Below are 13,542 nucleotides of genomic sequence, written 5' to 3' on the forward strand. Positions count from 1 at the left end.
GAGAACGTGTTTCTCTGCAACAGGGAGACCGAGCACACAAGACTTTATGTTGCCTACAAACACTTGGATATTAGTACATGGGTATCATGGTTTAGATCGGGGTCTTCAAACGTGACAGCTTGAAGACTTGTGGACTTCAACTCCCAGAATTCCTCCTCCAGTCATGTTAGCTCAGGAATTCTGGGAGTTGAAGTCCACAAGTCTTAAACTTGCCATGTTTGAAGGCCCTTGATTTAGATATTGTACTACACAGGACTTAACACTTCACCGAGGGATATCTGTAGAAAGTGCAATTGGATCAATCAAGCTATTTTTCTTCACCTCTTTTCCGCCATCAGGGGCCTCCTGGTTTGGAGGAAGGATCCTGTGCCAGAAGGAGCCTCAAACTTTGATATTCAACATCTAGCTTTTCCTAGGTAGAAAATATATACCTCCAGATAGCCTTGCTTTGCATGCACTGTTGATTCTAATTTCTAATTTGACCTCAAACAAAACATTTAACTTTAGAAGAAGAAAAAGTTTTTCAGCATCATTGCGCCTGGGCTCCACACTCTGGCTACCTGGACATTTCCTGTTTCCAGTTAAGAAAATGTCCTATGAACCAGAGGAATCTTATGCTTCTGGTTCTGGTTCAGGGGCTGGATCAGAGATGGTCTTCAGCAGGTTCTGACCAGTTCTGGAGAACTGGTGGCAGAAATTTTGAGTGGTTCGGAGAACCGGCAAATACCACCTCTGACTGGAGATTTTACAGTATCCTCCCCCTGCCATGCCCACCAAGCCACACCCAAAGAACTGGTAGTAAAAACAATTGAATCCCACCACTGGGCCTCAGTTGACAAGTCTGCAAAAGTCCCATTGTGCTGGATATTGAGGTGCATAGCACTTCCTCCTTTCCCCTTTCCACAAGAGTGGAAAGATCTTGGGTGGGATTTGGGAATTGGTAATAATTTCACAAGACACAAGGATGGCCCTGCTCAGAACTTGGAAATCTCTACAGTGAATTAAACAAGGAATCTATCTATCTATCTATCTATCTATCTATCTATCTATCTATCTATCTATCTATCTATCTATCTATCTATCTATCAGCAAAATACCCCTCATGCATCATCACAAAATCTCCAGGAACCGTCAAGCCTACAAACTTGAAATTTGGCACATATGTTTTTCTTGGCTTTTAGGCGTTCACTAAGAAAGGATTTTTCAAAATGACCATCAGAACATTAGCATTCTGCATATTATTATTATTAACATGCTCTGATGCTGAGGAGTTCTACTCCCCCCTCCCCATCTGAAAAAAAATCTGTTCCAAATGCAAAACGCAAGCAGAGGAGAGGAGTTTCAGTTTCAGTTTTAGCTTCACAGCACCAAGCAGCTTTAGTACAGAACAGTTGAGCTAAGCCACGCCCAGGCTCCTTGCAGTCTCCTTCTTGCCCACAAATGCTGTTTCAGTTTCCAAACCGCCCTCAACTCTCTCACACATTGACAGGAAAGAGAAAAATAAGATGCAAAATCAATACAATGTTAGAAAGCAAAAGAAAAGAGGAATACAACAGAGAGGGGAAGCTAAAAAGGCGGAGGTTATGGGGGGGGGGCGGGTAAAAAGGCTAGGTGGGATAAGAAAGGAAGGGAAAAGGGGGAAAAAAGCCACAAAGGTATGAAACAAGATGGGAAAAAGCAATTTTTTTTTAGGGATAAAGGGTAATGTATAATTTAAAAAAAAAAGATTCTGCAAAGTACATATGATAGTATTGTAGTACTTGTATTAGAAATAGAAAATTAGAATTTTATAAGATCTAATAAAAGATTTAAATATTAAAATGCTTAATAATGATAGATTTTAAGATTTAATAAAATACTAAAGGGAATGTTTAAAATATTTAGTTTAATTATAGAGTTTAAATGGCTATTGTGTTGATGTTATTATAAACTTATTATTGCAGCATCTGTTTTTGAAATAGACAATTGGAATGTTACAAGTTTTAATAAATTAAGATATTAAATGTTTAAGATTTAATGATAGACTTTAATATTTAATTATGTAAATTATTTTATAGATTTATTATTCTTTCTTTTTCTTAAAATTTAGTAGGCAGAATGTACTAAGCAGAATCAGACTGGGATTTAGGTGTTATTTTAAATGTCAATCTATGGGAACGATAGAAAGGCATCATACTTCGATTAGTGATTTCAGGAGAAACCTTTTTTTTATTATAGAGAATGAGATAAATGGTTAATTGGAAAAGAATGGACAAAAGATACAAGTATAATGATTTAAAGTAAGATGAAATAAATAAAATAGAATTAAGAAGAGTGAAAAGCGGGGAGAAGTTATATAGAAGATATAGAATGGTAAATAAGATAGGTAATGGTATATAAGATGAGCATGAATTTAATTGAAGTCCGTACAAAGAGAGGTAATCTGGGGCCAAGCCACTTTCTAAAAAGAAGTTTTATGTTTTTGTGTTTTGTGTGTTTATGTTTGATTGAGAATTAATAAAACCTTGGAGGAATGTCAGATGAGAATAATTGTAAATAAGTCAGAGGGAAATATAAATATGACTATAAAATAGATAAATATAGAAAAGAAATGTAATTGAATAAGAGTAAAGAGAAATAATGAGTAATTTGTTAAAAGATATTTATGTGTCCATATGGAAATGGGATAAATTAGAATTATGTGGTATAAAATAATGTTTTATCTGCCCTGTAAAGATTTACAGTGGAAAGAGGTTTTATGTTTTCAATGTTTAATGATGTTTCGTTTGTCTTTAAAACTAATAAAATTTGGTTTGTTTTTTTTAAAAAAAGACACATTTCCTTCTTGAAAAACACGAAACATTTATTTTGTCTTCATCGAGAGACAGAAATGGAGGACAGAATAAGAAACATCATAAATACTCATAAATACATCTTCAATATGTAAATAATCCAAATAAATAAATAAATAGGAAAATAGGAAGATACTTTTCCAGGAAGTTCTTATGAACAACTCCCACCAAAGCACCCCCATTTTTTAGGGTACATACATCCCAATTGGGACTTTCCATAAAAACGTTACAGTGCTCCATGTTCCATGTTCAGCACTGTCTCCTCCCTTTCTTTACTCACGTCTCTTTTATCAAATCTTAGTGGATTTGGGGGCAGAAATATTACCCTCATTTTCTCCCCCTCAAACTTTTTTTTTATTTTTTTTAAAATAATTTTTGCCTGGCCCGTGAGATTTGAGCAATTAATATTTCATTTGCTGCCTGAAATGTGCTACCACGATTCCACTAACCACAGTTTAGCCTTTGCGGGGGAACACCCTTGGGTGAAGAACACCCATCGCTCTGTCCCATCCTGAAAACAGGTTCCCTTTAAGGACTCGGCAGAACTTCCGTCGCTGAGTGAAGCGGTCCTTATGTAAGTCACACTGGATTTTACAATCCCTTTTTTCCCTATCAAATTACTGTAAAGTAATTTGTGTGGTTGTTGTAAATGTGGCTTCCTCTCTTAGCTTTGCTTGACCTGGTTTTGAACCTCATCCTGGAGGGATGGCTGCCCCCTAATGCTTTTAACAGGCCACAAAGCTGCTTTATGAAGCATCTCAACTCCACTGTTCCAGAAAGGAGCCTTATCTACCCATCCCCCTCTATCTGGTTGAAGATAACCCATGGCAAGAGTTGGCATTTCCTGCACAAAGCCCTACCTTTGACCAACAAGCTCATAGGATGGGTCAGTATCCTGAATCCAGCTACGGTTAGTCTTGAAAGGGTTCTGCTGAGATCCAATGAGATCATCCTAGCTGACTTGGATAACTTCTACTCATTTTGGGATATTGTGAGATCATAGGCACTGTTTTGGAAGAGAACTGCTTGTCTATGGAGATTCTCCGTCATCCTGGTCACGGTTGTCCCAAAGATGCACTTTTTTTCAAGGGGCAACTGGACTTTTTACTTTGAAGACATTTCACTTCTCATCCAAGAAGCTGTTTGGCCAAAGGACTGAGTTCTGCAGTAGCACCAGAAAAGCTACCGGTTGTAGATCTTGTCCCAGCCAATGAAAACTGAAGGAAGCTTCTTGAATGAGAAGTGAAACGTCTTCCAAGACATTGGAGGCATTGGAAATACATGTTGGTTTGCCAAGAGCCCAAAATATTTGATCGCAGGACCTTTTCAGCACTGCTGAATAATCAAGGATTACTTGTTCACTGGGCCAGACTTCAAAACTGACAATTATTACCCTTCAGGCTGATAATTCTTTTTACTAATCTTTACCTACAGAGTTTCCGTTCGATGTAGAAGAAAAATGAGTGCTTTGATAGTGACTTTGCATTTTCAGCATGGATAAAGCTCGTAAGAAATCAAAAAAGCAAAGATACCAGTAAGTGAGATGCTGTACAGCAGAATAAAACAATAGTATAACAGTTGCAGTGGGAATCAAGCACAAATAATTAATTCCCAAGAGAATTGGATCTAGCCCTAATCTGGTGCACTGTTCCCACAGAAGACTTTTTTCTAGGAGTTTTCTGCCTCTTCCAAACTCTCCTCTCGTATCTTGACATCCCGGGTTAGAAGGAGTCGGGCATGACCTGGATTTGAACCCCAGCCCAGAGGGATGGCTGTCCATTTAATGTTTTTAACAGTCCACAAAGTTACTTTATGGAGCATCTCAACTCTGTTCCTCCAGAAGGGAGACTCATCTGTCCATTCCAGTCCATCGGGTTGTAGATAACCCATGCCAAAATACTGAGATTTGGCACTTCCGGCACAAAGCCTACCTTTGGCCAACGGGTTGCTGGGACGGGTCAGCATCCTGAATCCAGCTAAGGTCCAGCTCAGGAGGGAGTCTGGCTAAGTCCCAAAGGAAGAAACTCATGGAGATGATCTTGGCTGAATCGGATTCCTTGGACTCGTTTTGCAATGTTGTGAGATATGTCATGTCTGGAACTGTTTTGGTTTGCTCCTCCACAACAGTCTCACTTTCTCATGTTGACCCTTGTAAAAACTTAATTGTCCATCTCTATAATAGAGGCTGTTCACCCTTTTTTCTCCTGCTGCGTTGACCCACAGATTTTGCTTATTTAAAGATTCTGGGCATTCTTTTTTGACTTAGAGTCAAATCAAGTCAAAGATTCAACCAACAACATGTTGGCAACCTTGCCATCTCTGCCAGTCTTCTGTGGGTGGACTGTGGCATGACAAGAACTCTATATACCAGGGGTCTTCAAACTTGACAGTTTTAAGACTTGTGGACTTCAACTCCCAGGATTCTTCCTCCAGTCATGTTAGTTCAGGAATTCTGGGAGTTAAAGTCCAAAAGTCTTAAGCTTGCCAAGCTTTGAAAACCCTTGGAATACATCCATGATGGCGAATCTATGGCACATGTGCCAGAGGTGGCACACAGAGCCATTTGTGCCGGCACACGAGCTGCAGGCAAACTTACCTCACTGCACATGCGCACGCCTCACAGCTGATTTTCGGCTTGTTTGAGGAAGTCTTCTGCAGGCTTTGCAGGCCAAAAACTAGCCCCGTTTCATCACTTCCTGTTTTTCTGACAATACCGGAACTGATGAAACGGGGCTAGTTTTCGGCCTGCAAAGCCTGCAGAAGCCTTCCTCAAGCCTCTGGGAGGCTGAAAAAAGCCTCAAACCGGCCGAAAATCAGCTGTGAGGCGCAGTGCAGGTAAGGGGGCGGTGGTGGGGATTGTGCATGCATGCATAGGGGGCCTAGGGGACGTGCATTGCCTTCTGGGTGCTGGCACAGAAGCGTGAGCGTGCAAGTGCGCACACAATTTTTAGCACAGGAGCCCAAAAAGATTAGCTACCACTGGTATATACTGTCTGTACAGCATTATGGGCAAAGCTTAAACATTGAAACGTTGATAGAACAAAAAGATATAAAACTCGCCTCATAACTCACGTTTGTCATTCAGGTTGGTAAGAACCATGGGAAAGAACCAAGAAGAGGCCTAAAGATAGTCCTTGAGATACAACGACGATTGAGCCCCCAGCGAAACATTTGTTGTGAGCTCCATTTTAAGCCTTTTCCTGCCAGAGTCGTTTAAATGAATCTTAACTGCCACTGTTGAAGTTAGTAAGACGGGTTCTTAAGGGAACCTGGATTCCCCCTTTGACATGGCTCATCAGAAGTGGGCTGGACTAGATGACTTCCAAGGCCCCTTCCAACTCTGTTAAATCTGTTAAAGGTCGCAAAAAGGGGCATCGCGTTAAGCCAGGCAACTGTACAAAGACCTGTCAGTGGCAAGCGATTTTGATCACGTGGCCCCCCAGGAACATCACAATGGTCGCAGGTGTGGAAAACATTCCTATGTGTCCCCCTTTTTTAAAGCGCCGTTGTAACTTTGAACGGTCACTAAATGAACCTGTTGTAAGTCGAGAACTACCTGTACACAGTTGTGACCCCCTCCCCTCCTTATTCTGAACAATTCATCTGGGAAAAAAAGGAATTTCACTTTCTTTGACGGTTCAGGAGAAGAAGTCCAGTTCTCGTCTCAGGTTCAGAAACTTGTTCGGGGGCTTGGAAATCTTCGGCTCAATGTGGCGCCGTTTGGGTCTCTCTCCTCAGAATTTGAGCTGATCAAGCAAGGGTGGATGCCCACCTCATCTGGGCTCTCTTCCGGGATCTTTCCCGCCAAGATACCCCCACAGTTCTCACCATCGTCGTCCCTGGTGTCTTCCTCCTGAGGCCTTGGCGTGATGAACTGGCTTAAGGGGATTTCGTTCCTCCTGGTTAAAAACTGAGAGAAAGCCGGAGGATTCATATTGGGGAACAGCGGTTGCTTGGCCCTCCCGAGGCTAACCAGGTAATTGTACTTGGGGGATTGGTAAATATCATAGCCGTTTTCCAGCATCGTGTGCTTAAAGACGCAGTCCTCGTTGCCGAAGGCATTCTAAAAGAAACAAACACCGCAGAAATGTTAAGAACAGAGGTGAAAAATCAAGCCGTTACCTTATGGTAAAAAAAACATCCGCAGCATATTTTGGTCTCGAATATTTTTCAAACATTTTGTGATGACCCAAAGAGGCGTGGCACAAAAGCAACACAGTCGCATAAGTAAGAAAAGTCCCTTTAATACCTCAACTTTGCTCCCAATGCCCAGTTACCGTCGGCTGGAGAAAAAAACTCCCAAGAACAGTCTTTAAGGGGAGGAAATTCAGTCCGAAAACAAAGTACTTATAAACTGTAAATAAAAATCCACACAATCTATGCTACGCCAACTAACTGGACAGGACAGGATAAGGAATTGCAGAGTTCAAAGGCCAACAAAACACATAAAGTTGGGAAGACGCCAGGAACCCAGATGAGCCTCGACCATAAAAGATAATTCACGAGATTTGCTTCCCACGAATTGCTGTGAGCAACCTCCCTTTTTAAACACTGTGTTCCCAGATGCAGCTAATGAAGGGAATCAGGGCCCTTTCCTTCCCCGTAAGCCATGCAATATTGCTCCCTTCTCTGTTCCTCCCTGCATGCCCTAGGATGAAGAGGGGGTGGGCCTGGTTCTTCCTCCGAAGTCCCTCTGCCTTGCTCTACCTCTCCCCTGCTCTGCCCAGCCAGACTGTGCCCTTCCCCAGTTTCTTCCACAGCCACTGGACCCACATTCCCACTCCCTGTCAACTGCTCGGCCTCCCCCTTGGAATCAGATTCTGACAGGGGCATGACACCTTTCTTGCCACAGTTGTTAAGTGAATCACAGGGACATGACACATTTGTTCTTTCTGCAGAGTGGTACAGTGGCCTAGGAGTGGAGCTCTTGCCTTGCAATCAGGAGGCTGTGAGTTCGATCCTAGATAGAGGCAGATATTTCTCTCTCTGGGCACACTGAGAATATGTCTGCTGAACAAAACTCCACATTGGAGACAGGAAGGGCATCCGGACATTAAAACACCCTGTTAACTCCATTCAGTTGCCCAGACTCCACCCCTTAAAGGATTACAGGGTCGTTAAAAGATGATGATGATTTGTTTTTTCTACAGATAGTCCCCTCAACTTACAGCATTTCATTTAGCGACCATTCCAAATCACCATGGGACTGAAAAAAACTGACTTATTTGACAATTTTTCACACTTACGACCATTCGGCTACCCCCACAGTCACATGATCCAAATTCGGATGCTTGGCTACCAACTCAGATTTATGACAGTTGCAGCGTCCTGGGGCGGCTGTCAGATGATCCTCTTTTGTGACCTCCTGAGAAGCAATGGTGAAGCCAGGTTCCACTTAACAACAACAGGTGTTCCTGACTTCACAACTGCAGTGATTCACTTAACAACTGTGGCACAAAAGGTCACAGTGACCTTTTTTAGTGACTGCTCCAAGTTACAATGGCACTGAGAAAAAGTGAATTGTCAATGCATATTTTTCCTCAATGTTTGCATTCAACACGTTAGGAAGAAAAGTAGTTTTAAAGCACCGTTTTCTTGTTTATGATTATTTTATCTCCAGCCAAATCTTTTTCATCTTTTTTTTCCTTAAAAACTTTAGATAAAGTTTGTAAAGGTCAATTTCTTAATATAAACCAGAGAGTTTGGTAGCCTCTTAAATTTATCTACTTTTTAAATTACAGGTAGTCCTTAACTTACAACTGTTTGTTTAGTGACTGATAGAAGTTAGAACAGCACTGAAAAAAAGTGACTTAGGACCAGTTTTCACACTTACGACCATGGCACCACCACCCCACCCAACATGGTCACATGATCAAAATTCAGACGCTTGGCAACTGACTCACATTTATGACGATTGCTGTGTCCCTAGGTCGTGTGAACCCCTTTTGCGACCTTTTAACAAGCAAAGTCAATGGGGAAAGCCAGATTGACTTAATGACCATGTTATTAATTTGACAATTGCAGGGATTCATGTAACAATTGTGGCACGAAAGGTTGGAAAATGGGTCAAAACTCACTTAACAATAGAAACGGACTCCGTTGGGGTTGTAAAATGAGGACTTAACGCCTTGGCTGCACTGGGAAAGGAGTCAAATAACCCCAAGTAAATATTAGGACTCACCGATCCAAAGAGATTTCCGTTAACGTCCATGCAAAGGTGGAGTCCGCTCTTCGCACCAATGATCACTGCATATCCTGCACTTTCTGTTTTGATTGTCAAAGCACCTGGAAGTGAACAGTTTAAATATTAGGAGAGCTCTTTGTACATTTCTTAAGGCAGAAATAGCAACTTCAAATATCAGAACATTATGATATGATTTGATGCCTTCTCGGTCTTCCCAAATTCTGGCCAGTGGTGGCAAAACATTTGCCCAAAGACTCGGTCAAATGGGAAAACTCTTTTTTGAACTAAGATATTGAGCTTGTCTATCAGAAAGGTCGGCAGTTCGGCAGTTCGAATCCCTACCGTCGTGTAATGGAGTGAGCTCCCGTTATTTGTCCCAGCTTTTGAAACCATGTAAAAATGCAAGGAGGAAAATAGGGACCCCTTTGGTGGGAAGGGAACAGCATTCCGTGCGCCTTCGGGTGTTTAGTCATGCCGGCCACATGACCACGGAGACGTCTTCGGACAGCGCTGGCTCATTGGCTTTGTAATGGAGATGAGCACCGCCCCCTAGAGACGAAAACGACTAGCACGTATACGCGAGGGGAACCTTTACCTAAGTCCTTTAATTCAGGGAAGAGTTTAAGCAACTGGATGGAGTTGAACATTTACTGGCCCTTCCTGACGCCACCCTGGAGTTCACAAAAGATATCTTGTCTTTGCACCCTGGGAGAGAAATATCTGCCGCTATCTCGGATCGAACTCTCAACTTTCCAAGTTGGAGGCCAGCATTTTCACTACATCAGTCAAGGGGGAAAACAGTGGGTGGGGAAGGAAGGGGATTTTGCAGTAACCTTCTCCCTGGAGTGGGGTGGAATGGAGATTTTGCAGTATCCCTCTTCCCATGCCACACCCACCAAGCCACGCTACACCGACAGAACCGGTAGTAAAAAATTTGAATCCCACCACTGCATGGAACCCATTCCATTTCATTCATATTTTCTACTCTATTCTATTCCATTCCATTCTATTCTACATTTTTTTATTCTATTCCATTCCATTCCATTGTTTCTGATTCGATTCGGTTCCATTCGATTCCATTCCATTTGATTCCATTCCATTGTTTCTGATTCTATTCTATTCTATTCTATTCTATTCTATTCTATTCTATTCTATTCTATTCTATTCCATTCCATTCCATTCCATTCCATTCCACTCCATATATTCTATTCTATTCTATTCTATTCTATTCTATTCTGTTCTGTTCTGTTCTGTTCTGTTCTGTTCCATTCCATTCCATATATTCTATTCTATTCTATTCTATTCTATTCTATTCTATTCTATTCTATTCTATTCTATTCTATTCTATTCAATCTGTGATTGATTGGGTCATAATTTCGGAGATATTTCCTTGCCAATTTCCTCCATGCCTTCAAGAACAGCAGAGCTTCTAGTGTGTTTGAAAAGCTCTTAAAAATTCAGGAAGATATTCAGATATGTCTCAGTCAAGGCACCTGGCTTGAAAATAGCCCAGACTGAACTGCATGATGCAGACAAACCTCAGGAGCTGAGCGCAGGAAATGCATTGTGCATCATGGTAATTTATAATAATTTTTAGATCGCAAAATGTTTGAAGAGATTTTCAAAATTTTAATTCCATGGGAGTAAATGTTCTGGATTTTGGATGCATTCTTTAAGTTACTATTGGAGGCATCTTGCTGCAAAACATTTTGCCCTACCACGCATCATTTTAGTTTAGTTACAAAGTTTCAGACCCAAAGAGTTTTACTAGCATAGAGGTCCACTTTTCTCTAATTATTATTATTTATCTATCCATACTTAAAAATAAACTTGGATAAAGAGGACCTTAATTTAATCTGGCTAAAGCACCAGATTAGAAAGTGGGAAACTGTAAAAAGAAATATGAGAGAAATTTAAAATATTTAATATTGCACATTTTAACTGCAGCCACGATTGCTATGCCCAATGTTGGAAACACCCATGTATGCCACCAGAGGAATTGACCGTTCAAAAAATAATGAGTTGTGCTGAGATGGACAAATTAACCTTGAATCCATAGGAGAGAGAGGAATCTGATTACTACAAAGGTGTGGGAAAAATGGTATGATTGGATTGAGCAAAGAAGATTGGTAGATAGATAAATGGATTGTAAATAAATAGAGATAAGTACTAGATAAGTTAATGATTTATATTGGCACAATTTTGTATATTTGTAAATAATGCACAACATATTAGGATAAGACAAAGGTCACAAACTGTTGATATAAGTTCTATTTTGTTGTTGTTTGGCTTTTTAAAATGATAAACGATGAATAAAGGATATTTAAAAAAGAAAGAAAGTGGGAAACTGAGTTCAAGTTCTGCCAGTAGAAGACCTTCAAGGATTCTTCAACTCCGTTATTGAATTCCTAACACTCTGGAGCCTCCGGGATGATCCTGGACAGGCTCCCCGTCTCTCCCATCCCTCCCGCATCAGCCAGCCTCGCAGCTCCGCCTGGGCACTTACTATACTCTGTTGATCGTTCTCACTGCCACTTGATTACTGCTTGAGCAGAGGGGGGTGGACTAGAAGACCTCCAAGGACCCTTCCAACTCCGTTATTGAATTCCTAACACTCTGGAGCCTCCGGGACGCTCCTGGACAGGCTCCCCACCCCTTCCATCCCTCCCGCATCAGCCAGCCTCGCAGCTCCGCCCGGGCACTTACTATGCACGGTCTGGGACGGGCTGCCATCCACGCGTCCGTCGGGATGGATCTGCAGGTGGAAGCTCCTCCTGGAGCCGGAGGTGTAGAGGTGCACCAGTTCGTCGGCGTTGCTCCAGATGGGGGAAGCGACGGCGGGACCCCCCAAGCCCCAGGCGGCCAGAGGCAGCAGGAACCTGAAGGCGCGGAGAAAGCCTGGAGCCGGGACGGGGCGCATCGTGGTTGCTCGCTTGGCTTGGAAGTTGCAGGAGCCGAGAGGCGATTTTGGTCCTTCTTCTCCTTTGCTGGCCACTGGCTGATGCTGGGCGCCCTGGTCCTTCGGCCCTGGCTTTATACAGGACAGCCGGGGGGGGGGAGGGGAATGGGTGGAAGGGGGGCGGGAGAAAGGAAGAGACACCCTTCGTTCCCCCCCCGCCCTTCTTTCTTTCTTTCTTTCTTTCTTTTTTAGCAGAGACAATATTTTAGGAGCGCCCTCGGATCTCAGGAAGAAGTGGAAGGGGAGGCACTTTCCCAAATAAGCTTTTTGGAGGCACTGATCAAACTTTGTCAGGTTGTTTTAAAAAAGGAAGGAAGGCAGGAGAGCAATAGCAACTTGGACTTATATACCGCTTTAGACACTCCATTAGATGATTAGATTAGATTAATTCGAAAAATATTGGACTGTGCAGGGATGGATAGACTGACATTAACAATAAAGGATAAAGAAGAACACGGAATATTATTTAACATGGAATAGATTTTACGAGGGGTTAGAGACAAGAGATAGAAATGAGATGAAGAAAGATTAATGCTGTGTAAGAATTAAATATAAAGATGGTTTACTATTATGAATATGCTAATATAATCAACAGAATTACAAATAAGCTAATATAAAGAGAAAACTAGTTAAAATTATTCTTATATTATCACTATTATTACTGGTCTATGTATTATTACTCCTGTTTGTTCTTTCTTTGTCATTTAAGTAAATGATATGCCCTGACAACACACTGTATTCAAAATGTACATGAATTAAAAAAAATATACTAAAAAAATTAAAAAGACTTATATACCGCTTCACAGTACTTTACTGCCCTCTCAAAGCAGTTTACAGAGTCAGCCTATTGCCCCCAACAATCTGGGTCCTCGTTTTACCAACCTCAGAAGGATGGAAGGCTGAGTCAACCTTGAGCTGGTCAGGATTGAACTGCTGGCAGTGGGCAGAGTCAGCCTGCCATACGGTATTCTCACCATTGTGCCACCAGGAAGGTGAAAGGGAAAGAAAGGGAAGGAAGGAAGGAAGGAAGGACATAACACTTAGACTTATATACCTCTTCACAGTGCTTTACAGTCCTCTATAAGCAGTTTACAGAGTCAGCATGTTGCCCCCAACAATATGGGTCCTCATTTTACCAACCTCAGAAGGACAGAAGGCTGAGTCAACCTTGAGGAATGCAGGGGTCTCCCCCTTTCTTAGTTATCCATGACTTTTGTCACTCAAATCCAATTCTTATTCCTCCATTTCCTCCCCTCCATCTGTTTTTTTTTTAAAAAACCTTTTTTTTTTTGGATAAATTTTTTTTTATTTTTTAATAACAAACATAAGCATACATAACAACATTAACATAAACATAACACAAAAAACATAAAAATATCCTTCTTCATAAGTTTACATAAACCTTTTAAAAGCGTCTTGGTAGCCTTTTGCAGCCCCCGAATGGCCTGAAGCACTGACGTCCTCAGGGGTTAGAGTTAGAGATCAAAAGGAAATACCCTTTGTGTAACTTTAATGATGGAGCAGGAGTTATCATATCCACATCAGCTGAATGTGAAGAATTGGATGTG

General features: G+C 41.6%; 1 protein-coding gene across 1 annotated transcript; it reads right to left on the minus strand.

Annotated features, from left to right (window-relative positions):
• Nucleotides 1-5,576: 5,576 nt before the first annotated feature.
• LOC113433020 (fibroblast growth factor 23-like) lies at nt 5,577-11,999 on the minus strand. The gene is made up of 3 exons (XM_026695389.2): nt 11,722-11,999; nt 9,013-9,116; nt 5,577-6,894 (listed from the first exon to the last, which is right to left on the minus strand). Exons 1-3 carry the CDS (start codon nt 11,933-11,935, stop codon nt 6,502-6,504), a joined length of 711 nt encoding a protein of 236 aa, XP_026551174.1. The 5' UTR covers nt 11,936-11,999; the 3' UTR covers nt 5,577-6,501.
• Nucleotides 12,000-13,542: the final 1,543 nt, after the last annotated feature.

Source organism: Pseudonaja textilis, chromosome 5, assembly GCF_049901715.1.
Source record: "Pseudonaja textilis isolate UNSWEBS1 chromosome 5, rPseTex1.2, whole genome shotgun sequence".
NCBI classification, from domain to species: domain Eukaryota; kingdom Metazoa; phylum Chordata; class Lepidosauria; order Squamata; family Elapidae; genus Pseudonaja; species Pseudonaja textilis.

Excerpts from the sequence above, each read along its gene's own strand:
- LOC113433020 (XM_026695389.2), bottom strand. The coding sequence starts at position 11,935 with ATGCGCCCCGTCCCGGCTCCAGGCTTTCTCCGCGCCTTCAGGTTCCTG. Across the intron at positions 9,117-11,721 it reads CCCGTCCCAGACCGTGCATA|GTGCTTTGACAATCAAAACA; the intron begins GTAAGTGCCCGG and ends GTTCACTTCCAG. Across the intron at positions 6,895-9,012 it reads ACGGAAATCTCTTTGGATCG|AATGCCTTCGGCAACGAGGA; the intron begins GTGAGTCCTAAT and ends TGTTTCTTTTAG.